The sequence below is a fragment of the Hypomesus transpacificus genome, unplaced genomic scaffold (genome assembly GCF_021917145.1).
Source record: "Hypomesus transpacificus isolate Combined female unplaced genomic scaffold, fHypTra1 scaffold_30, whole genome shotgun sequence".
Taxonomy (NCBI): Eukaryota; Metazoa; Chordata; class Actinopteri; order Osmeriformes; family Osmeridae; genus Hypomesus; species Hypomesus transpacificus.
The window spans coordinates 2,095,342-2,106,241 of record NW_025813826.1 but is presented as its reverse complement, the minus strand read 5'-3'; the positions used below and the strand labels follow the sequence as shown (position 1 = coordinate 2,106,241).

Here is a 10,900-nt window from a genome sequence, read left to right as displayed (position 1 = left end):
TCACGTGACCTGCATTGTATTTTTTAGTAGAGGAAACAGTTTCCTTATTCCCTTTCGCGTGGCCGCTGTTTTAGTAAGACGTGAATGAATGATATTCGCTCAAGTCATCATACTGACTGGTTTTGTTATTTTCACTTTACATTTACACTTACAGTTTAGTGCAGTGTAATTGTTTGACGTGATAATTAAATGCTAGTGTGATAATACATGACCAAATCATACAAACTCATGATACATTATTTTAATGCAGGAATTTATTTTGAAATAGTATTTGCTGGTGCACATGTCATGCACTAACCTACAGTGGACGTATAGGGGCTATACGTCCTTTGCAGTGGACGTATAGCTCCCAACCCCCCCCCCCCCCCCCCCCCCCCCCCCCCCCCCCCCCCCCTGAAATGAACAAATGACTCGAAAAAAGATTCGTTCATTTTACTGAACGAGATTCAAAGAACCGAATCAGTAAAAAGAACCGAACTTCCCATCACTACCGTGCAGCTAATTTGACTTGAACGGGGGCTCATTACTAGCCTGGCTGCCAGCCCAACTTCTCCCCGCCCCCAAAAAAATTTGGTCGGGAAGTTGGGTCTGGAGGGTCTCGTATTGGGGACCAACTACAGAAAACCAGAATCTGGGCGAACCAATGAAATTGCCAGGGCGGGCTTTATACGATGATGGACAGATGATCAACGGTAACGTAATCACCCACGACACAAAAGAGCGCTGAAGTTGAATTCGTTTTGAACAAACATGGCTACCGCTGGAGATCTGGGATGTTATGATTCTGCCATCGAGTCTGTTTTAGAAGACATCGACAGCGCATTAATTTTGAAAGAGGAACAGAGCGACGCAATCAAGGCATTTGTCAATGGAAAATATGTTTTTGCCGTCCTTCCTACGGGATTCGGTAAAAGTTTAATTTATCAGCTGGCCCCGATGGAGTTGTAATCCTTAACGGAGAACTTGTTCGTATATGCATTGCCCATTATTGTTTCGCTCAAAGGTTGACCGTGTGAACAAGTACTCTCCCTACCCTTAAATTAATTTTACAACACCGGCAAAAATCGTTTGTATTCATTCTTCAAGCATACTTCAAGTCTGCTTGTAGTTTAGTTCTGTTGACAACAACTATGCGGTGCTTAACATACGTCACATACTCTGTTGCACTGATTGGTTGTAGATCTATCCAATTGAGCGAAGAGGCATTTGTTTTCTAGGCTCGTTTGAAACACGCCCTGTAGTCAAAGCCCAACGGAGAGTTCTCAGACTTATATTCTGACTACAATTATGAGTATGACAACGTCAGGCTAGCTCATTACTTGAAAGAGGAATTATTTACTGACTTCTCAGTTATATTATCAGGGCTTGGAAATACTGTGACTTGCTAAAGTAGGCAAATGGCTAGTAGAACATAACATTTGATAATAATTGCAGTCAATCAAACAGCGGCAAGACCCAAATGTTAGGCTATATACAGCTAGCAAACTAACGTTAGCTAGAATCGCTAACGACATTGGTTAACTGAACTTCGGTAGGCTATCCCAAGCCCTCGCCCCTCGGCTTGAAGCAACGGCCCCAGTGGATGTAGGTGGTATTGCATTACGGTTAGGTTTCCGACTCTACCGGTCGTTTTTATTCTATTAACTCCAGTCAACATTTACAAAACTATCTCCCCCAATAATTTTTGTTCGATTCTTGAACCTGGCTCATACTACTAGCTTTTTCATAGAATAATCTTTAAATTTGAGACCAATCCGAAATGGGTAAACTAGCACCCCATTTATTTGCTTACGTCAATAAAAGTTGCCTGCAAATGTGCTTGCGGATACTAACAGGGCAAGAGCACCAAAGTTCACATTGGCCGATAGCCGATTTACATTGAGCTGAATGAGCCATAGACTTAAATTGCATGAGCATAGGGAGAAATGGCTTGAGTTGCCTGCCTTGTTGTGGCAAGTTTAGCACATCGTTGTCACACATACATGAAATGTTGTTAATATAGTTTATTCCCGTTATTTTAAAACGGAATGGATTTTTCGTAAAAACGTTCATGACATGATGGCAAAGATATTATGTTAAGCGCGAGCATAGATTGTTGACATGTCTATCTGGAGCAAAGATGAAGATTAATACTGTAACTGTTAACCACAATAGGAAATGATATATATTTAAATAATATTAGTCTTGCCTTCAGAAACTTTTGTTAAACGGTCCGTGTACGGTCCGTGTACCTTGTGGGTCCGTGTACCTTGTGGCCATTGGTTTTTCTATTTTGCAACCCGTGTTGACAAACGCAAAATAGGGCCGTAATATCTTTTTGTCATTTTTGTAACTCAAACACACATTTAAGTATTACGGCTTGTTTTTGGTTGTTTCGGTTTTTTTTAAATAATGAAATAGCCTAACCATATAACACAAATGGTATTACGAGCCATTAATCGTTGTTTTGATTATTCCATATCCTTTATGCTAATATCTGCAACAACAAAAAAATAGCCTCGTAATATCGATTTGTTCATTTTGGATGTCAGAACCAGATTATGGGGAAAGGCTTGGTTTCCGTTGTTTTGTTTCATTTTGGAATTACGGAATATCCATATAACACAAACGGTATAACGAGCCATTTACTCGTTTGTTTGATCGGCCGTATTGTGCATACTGGCACAAGTGAAAAAGAGAGAGAGGGAGAGATGCTAAACGATTGGGGGTGTTATTACTTCCGAACACCAGAGGGCAGCAACGACCTGTGATCTGTAGGCCTACACTCTTGACGACATAGCAGCAGGTTCTTTAATAGAAGACACACACCAAACTGGAGGCACACGTTTAACCGAGTTTGCTAGTTGCTACTTAGTTAATAAATCTTTGATGAACCCAAGTTTCTGTATTATATATTAGAAACATTACAAGACGGGGCTCCAGTGTGTGTTCAAACAAGGCCAAAAGGGCCCGATGGTATTAGTTGAAAAAGACAATCACACCTGTGCAAGAAACCCTCCCCAACCCTCCCTCCCCCCACCTAAATTACCTTTCAGCTCTGTTGTACGTTTTAATGAAGTGCATTGAGGCAATCAGTGAGCAAATCTTCCCTTTTTATTAATAAAAAACATATATTTTTCCATCAATGTACAACACGTTTTAGCCAACATCAATGCAATCATACGCTGTTACACACCATTTTAAAATGTCCTTAGAAAGAAAATTACTGTTCTGCTTGTGACGATTCATATATTAGCCTATACTTCTGTGCTTAAAGTTAGTATACTAGCTTGAGACCACCGTAGCCACGGGAATGAGAATGAATGCAATTAGAGGGGCGGCTGTGTCTACATACAATTTTTCTTGTTGTTTGTTCATCATTTAAATATTAAGTTAGTTCCAACCAAGTAGGCGTACTTTAATTGTACAGGAGGCATTCCATCAGTGCTGATATTTGACAGCCTCAGACAGCATGTCTGCCACTGGGCCTTATGAAAAGGCTCTTGTCTCGATTTGCAATGTAGCTAGGCGAGGTTCTTGACCATGGAGGGGGGGGGGGGGCAGTTACATTGGGGCCAGTGGTGCTGTTAGAGGGGCCAGTTACATTAAACATTATTGTTGTCATATCGTTTTCTTCATTGCAGTGCAAGCATAAACAGGCAAAAGCAGTGGCACCCACAGAAATGTTTTATAGGAGTGGCCAGATGGGGCTACTGAAATCTTGGGGTGGCACTCCAAAATCAAAAGCCATATCTGAATTTCAGGGATTGTTATATGCTGTTGTAGTATGTAAGTTAGTTGAAAACAGCAGTGGGCTGGGGAACGGTGATGGGATCTGAGTGTGGAGATATATGCATTTAGTCATTTAGCAGGCGCTCTTATCCAGATGGATTGATATGCCGGATTGTTTTGATATACAGTACACAGTCATCTTTTATGCAGGATACAGAGAGAATAGAGTATAGAGACTTAAACAATTGGAAAGCGTGAGAAGGTAAAGTGAGTGGAGAAAAAGAGAAGCAGAAAAGTGCAACACCCTCCCATTACCATTATCTCTAATTCACTCTCCTCAGTCTCATCTGTGTTGTATGTCAGCAAACTGCTATAGTATGGGCCTACACACAAGTTATTAAAGTCATTGGACTTGTGTGGGGAGGATTTGACAAGTGTGATGACTGTATTCCTCCACAGATACCATGGGCTTGGATATGGAGTTGGACCAGTTACTATTCACTTTGACTTGATGCCTGTGACCTGTGAAGAATGAATGGCACCATACAATGGTGAAGGGCTATAACCCAGGGTGGATAGCAACTGGTGTTGGAAAACACATGTAGTAGGGCAGAATAGAGGAACTGGTTTGGTCCCTGGTTAGTCCCCCAAAATGTTGCAGAAACAGCAGAAAATATGACATAGCATTGCATCAAGGCCCAATTGGAGCAGAAGTTATAGGTTATTTACAATTGTAGTAGGCCAAAAGATTTGTTTTAAACGTTCAGGGGTGTAATTTGATGGATATAAAAGGTGTAGCACAGACAAAGGAAATCTGATTTTCCTGGGAACCCTCTCGTTGCTGCTCCGTGCTGTTTTTGGACTTTGAAGAAGTTGAATTTGGACATTGAATATGATCAGAACTTTGAAAGTATCCAAAACAGTGCCTCTGTCAGCTGTGTGTCTATGTAAAATGCAAAGGTAGCCCACAATACCTCAACTTGCTCACTATGATTGCCTCAATGCACTTCATTAAAACGTACAACAGAGCTGAAACCGGTAATTTAGGTGGGGGGAGGGAGGGAGGGTTAAGGCGTGGAGTGTTTCTTGCAAGGGTGATTATCTTTTTCAACTGATACTGGAGCCCCGTCTTGTAATGTTTCTAATATATATTAAAGAAACTTGGGTTCATCAAAGATTTATTAATTAAGTAGCAACTAGCAAACTCGGTCAACATGTGCCTCCAGTTTGGTGTGTGTCTTTTACTAAAGAACCTGCTGGTAATCCGTCAAGATTGTAGGCCTACAGATCACAGGAAAATGTTTTAAAAAGCTAGTCGTTGCTGCCCTCTGGTGTTCGATAGTAATAACACCCCCAATCATTTCACGTCTCTCCCCCTCTCTCTCTTTTTCACTTATGCCAGTATGCATAATACGGCAGATCAAACAAATGAGTAAATGGCTCGTTATACCGTTTGTGTTATATGGTTATTCCGTAATTCCAAAATGAAACAAAACAACGGAAACCAAGCCTTTCCCCATAATCTGGTTCTGACATCCAATCTGGACAAAACGATATTACGAGGCAATTGTTCATTTTTTGCCGATATTAACATGAAGGATATGGAATAATCAAAACAACGATTAATGGCTCGTTATACCATTTGTGTTATATGGTTATTTCATTATTCCCAAAAAAACAAAACAACCAAAAACAAGCCGTAATACTTAAATGTGTGTTTGAGTTACAAAAATGACAAAACGATATTACGGCCCTATTTTGCGTTTGTCAACACGGGTTGCAAAATAGAAAAACCAATGGCCACAAGGTACACGGACCGAGCAGGGTGCACAGGATCATCAGTGCATAAGAACCTCACATGCTGCTATCCCTGCATTTCAGTTGCACATTCCATTTTCCTCTGCACATTTAGAATTGCCATGATGTATATATTTTTACAGATGTGTGAAAGAAGTTCAATGGAATGTTGAATCTATAAGCACTATCAGTTAGCTAACAACTTACAGCAACACCACCACACTAAGGGGCCAATACAATTTATTGATGTGATATTATAATATTACTAATACAAATATAAATGGAAAAACACGACTAAGCCTACAGCATTTTGACATTAGTTTATTTAACCTGTAGATATCAGTAGGCCCTAAAAAAGTAGATACATTGAATGAAGTTGGAAGGGCGAACTCCCAAGTCAATAAAGATTAATTGGCAAGTTTATAAACGTGAATACCCTAAAATGTAACTGATAGATAACCCATATTAGGCTAATCGAGTTAGATGGGGGAAACTTTTACTTTGACGTGAGAAAAATCACGACATCTTTGAAATATGCACATTTTTTCAAATTTTATATGATTAAAATGTCTTTAATTATCCAATATTTAGTATTCAAACACGTTTTCAAATATTATACCTTTCTATATTATTATAACATATTTTCAAATATTATACCTTTCTATATAATATCTTGTTGCGATGTAGTAACGCTGTCAGGGTTCTAGAACTGCGGTCCTGAAACTGCGGTCCTGAAACTGCGGTCCTGAAACTGCGGTCCTGAAACTGCAGCTCTCCGGCTCTCCCGGGGCCTCCAGGGTCTCCGGCTCTGCAGGTTCATACTATTGGAATGAATGGAGGTCTATGGAGCTGTACTACGGTGGCCGACATGTGCAAATGCGCTGCAAATAGACAAAGCACAAGCAAATTGACAAAACACATGGAAATTAAGAAAACATCTTCATGTATTTGACAACACATGCGCAGCAAACGCGCAGCACATGCGCAGCAAACGCGCTACAAATATAGAAATGCACTGCAAATACACACAACACAACCAAATACATAAACACGCTGCAAATATAGAAACGCGCTGCAAAAATATGGAGCTAAATCAGGGCCAAATGTTTTGTTAATTTGATAAAAAATCGAGAAAAACTAAAGCTTGACATTGAAAATGTACGTTTTGGTCCAAAAAAAAAAAAAATGTTTAATACATGGTTAAGTGTACCAAATTTTTTTCAGGTTGAATAAAATGTCGATAAAATTCTGGAAATATTTAAAATAAGTTATTAATTTTCCTTTTTCACATAGTTTGACATTTCATGCTTTCAGTTTCATTTTTTTTTTTATGGCTTCAATTGTATTTTTTGAGTTTGAGTTTTTTGCTTTCAGTTTCTTTTTAATTTTTCTTTTTTTTTCAGTTTCAGACTTCTGGCCCCAATTTGCGTAGGGGGCGTGGCTTCAACTCAGAGGCGGGAATTATGAGTGAAGACTCGGCATGGCAGTCGGCATGGCGTCCGCTCCGCCAACCGTCTCATACTTCTGCGTATCAATGACAGGGGTTTACACGTGCCATATATACGCCATACACACTGCTGGCTGTTAGAAACATTCGGGATGCGCGCGCAACATAGTTGCAGAAAACTGGGAAAGGATGGCATTTAAAATGGCAAAAGGACCACACGGATAATACAAACAGTTAGATTTAGAAAGACCAAAAAGGTTGAAGAGGACTGCCTATAAGAAAGAAAGCGATTACCCATTGATTTCTCGCATCAGAATTTTGATTTGGGTCACAAAAGTCTTGAAATTTGAGTGAGAATGTCGCCCGGTACAGACCGCATATCGAGCGGCATCCATATCTTCACGTCATGTCACAAAGTTCATAATTTTACAGTTTTACAGTCAATTGTACATCTAAAACGCCAAGCAGGGCAACTTTCAAGAGATATGGGAATTCTGCTTGTAGGCAGCTGGTCCGATTATTTTTCAGATTTGTTTAAACTGGCAATCTGAGTGAGACTGCGTCCCCGTTACACTGTTTTGACGTTAGCCTCAGTCAGACTCGCTCACTGGCAGTGTGCACAATGTTGAATTTCACTCCATTCTACATCAGAAACGTCAGGGAGGACTGCCTAATGTAGATATGAGCCTAATGAAGATAGCCAGCATCTCGGATTTCTTTAACCGAGCCTGTTTCATTCGTCATTTGCCTGAGAAGGCGACCTCCGTTAGCCAGGCTAGTTTGGCCCGATCACTTGGTCAGCCTATTTAAGGGTATCCGGGGTCAAGTGTCATTTTGCACTGGACCGCGATCACTCCCAGTGGAACTCTGGTGTAACTGCAACAGCGTTCGGTACAATGGGGCTTAACAGGGAGTGAAAATGCTCTCCTGTAGACAGGCTCTGGTACAGTACACTTTCATGTCAGCCTACAGCACACATAAAGATTTCCCAATTTACCCAAAATGTGTCATAGCGATAAAAATGGCTTTGTGAAGAAAATGTTTTCATGGTTCATGTTAAATAAAACAGATTGTTTTGTTTTTTTAAGATTCCTTTATTAAGTGCAAAAGATCTAGTAGAAGGAATCCATGATGCGCCTCATGCTCATGAACCTCATGCCGCCCATGCCTCCCATGCCTCCAAACATCTGTCCAAAGCTCCTGTACTCTCCAGGCCTCATGTACATCATCCTGCCTCTGTAGTTGGGCTGCTCGTACATCAGCCAGTGGCCCTCCATCAAGTTGCAGGACATGCAGTTGGACATGCGGTAACGGTCCATGATGGAGTCACAGTCGTCCATCATCTCGTACATCTGACCTCCAAAGTTCTCCCTCTCATAGATCCTCATCCTGTAGTTTCCTCTGTACTGTAGTAGGACACAGATTTAAACAGTGCATATTAAGTGAAACCCCATCCCATAGCACAAAGACATTGATACATAGACATAACAACGGAGGCATCCCAGTGCCTGGAGAGTAGGTTTACTTCTTACCATGGGGATCATACGGCAAGACCTGATGCAGTCGCTCATGCCCATCATGCTCATGTAGTCTGAGTACTCGCCCCTCCTCATGAAGTACTGGTTACCCATGTAGTTGGTGCGGTCGTAGACCATAAAGCATCCTCTCTCCACCCTGCAGGAGTGGCAGCGGGACATGTAGGAGGACATGTCAGACATGTCGTTCATACACTCGTAGGACCGGCCCTGGAAGTTCCTGTCCTCGTAAAAGATGATCTGAATAGAAAAAAAAGAAATAAATTGTTTTACAATGGTTTTAATTGAACAGTCTGACAAATAAATATCAATCTCAGGAGTTGATCTATGGCACTGGCCTAGTAAAAAAGTGTTCAACTCCAACATGGCAGCAGGATCTACAGTTAATACACCAAGACATTCCTAGCTGTGCAATCCACATCAATACTGGTGATCAATACTGGTGTAAACATCAGCGAAGTAAAGTGGTACCTACCTTGCTCATCATATTCATGTTAGAGGTGGTCATTTTGGCTCAGCTGTTGCTGTTGTTACTGCTCTTAATCCTGAACTGACTCATACCTGCTTAACCCTTTCTTTTTATACCTAACAGGCAGAGAGGCCCATTGTGAAATAATCCTGAGCCAGCAACATGCCATAGAAGGGCATGGAGCTGTGAGGGTTTGTCTATATTTCCAGAGACGGGGTGCCTCAAAAAAGTTAACAATGACATTCAGTCATAGCTACTGTATATTCTGCATGTGATACATTTTTTATTCAGTTACAGTAACTATTGTTTTGTGTTTAGGTCTGGTTAAGTGAAATCATATGACATCGCTAATACAACCAGGGTATTAAAAAAAATATATGTTAAGATGACATCCGCATAATTGTTTTTCTCAGTCGCTTTGGTGCGTTTTTCACATCATCCCTAACATGTGCAAAATAGTAAGTGCATTTCTCAAAAAAAATTGTACAAACAGCTTTACACAATGGATATGTTGCTAAAGCTAGTAACCCACTTAAAATCGTTAGTTCATCTCTCATGAGTAAATATTTATGTCAATGAACATATCAGGGGCCTATTCCATAAAGGCAGCTCAAAAAAGCTAGACTTAAAGTCCTAAACCAGACTTGAATAAGTTTAAATAGTCAAGTGGGGCTTAAGCGGTTCCATAAAGGCCAATTTCAACTCACGCAGTCCTACTAATTCAAGTCAGATTTACGTAGTCAAGCTAATTGCGCGTGCACCCTATTTTTTAACAGCCCGAGAGGTAAAACATGGATCATACAATCCACCACGGCAAAAGCAATGCACACGGCCACATAACTTCTTCCAGAAAGAACGTCCCCTTTAAATCGTGTACAATGACAGCTCCCTCATCCACCGCTTCAATCAAAGTAAAATGACACGCCATGATTGACGACATGAACGAAAAGACCTTCGTTGATTAAAAAATACCCTCTAAACTCATCTAAATTGACTTTTTTGACATCGTTTAAAATAAATAGCCTACTATTAATTAAAATATTATCCAGTAGCCTAGTGCTAACTTTTTAACATGGGTTTTGTGTCGGGGAAATGGAGGGCGGATTTAGGTTTGTTTTGCAATTGTAGGCTACTGTTAACAATTATATTGCTATGATAATTATACTCGATAATTTAGATCGAGATGTAGGCCTATGCCTGAAGCCTAAACATTTGAAATCACAAACTAACATCCATACATTTAGCATTAACGGCTACGGTGTACCCTATCAAAGCATTGTTCATCATTGTTTAATGCATCAGGCTAAATGTTGTAGCCTATGTAGGCTATTTACGTTGATTTTCTATCAATGTTTAACTGATGAGAATAAGAAAATGAGAATATACGTGGTAAATCATCGTCTTCTCATTGGGTCAGTGTTACAGGGACGTCTGGTTAAGCACCAAGTCACGCTAAGGCTGACAGTTAGTCTGACCCTGACCAGACTAGTTTCGTAGCCTAAATTGCAATAGTAACCGAGTTCGAACTACGTTGAGCTAGCTTTATGGAACCGAATGAACAAGAAATGAGTCTGACTAACTGACATAAGTCTGGCTTATTCGGTAAACTCACTTTATGGAATAGGCCTCAGAATGAAAAGTCATTGTGTCATTGTTTACGAACAAGGTAGTAATTTGTTTTTGTCATGTTGTCAATGTAACAGTGTACTTTGTCAGTATTACCTGATGTACTAAGGCTACAGTTTGGATGACAGTTACTTTATTGAAAATGCACAAGGCTGCACTTCTTCTACATGGCATATATCAATTTCAACAGTACTAATTTACATATTACTGTATGTGGGTTATTGTTTGAAAGAAACTGGACAGGATTTAGTTTTTCACAGCTTTTACTAGTGTTACTGTATGAATGAAAAACTAAATTATTTACAGTAAGAAAAA

General features: G+C 40.2%; 1 protein-coding gene across 1 annotated transcript; it reads right to left on the bottom strand.

Moving 5' to 3' along the window:
* Positions 1 to 8,034: 8,034 nt before the first annotated feature.
* LOC124463643 (gamma-crystallin M2-like) lies at positions 8,035 to 9,039 on the bottom strand. Its single transcript, XM_047015453.1, has 3 exons — positions 8,966 to 9,039; positions 8,488 to 8,730; positions 8,035 to 8,361 (listed from the first exon to the last, which is right to left on the bottom strand). Exons 1-3 carry the CDS (start codon positions 8,996 to 8,998, stop codon positions 8,068 to 8,070), a joined length of 570 nt encoding a protein of 189 aa, XP_046871409.1. The 5' UTR covers positions 8,999 to 9,039; the 3' UTR covers positions 8,035 to 8,067.
* Positions 9,040 to 10,900: the final 1,861 nt, after the last annotated feature.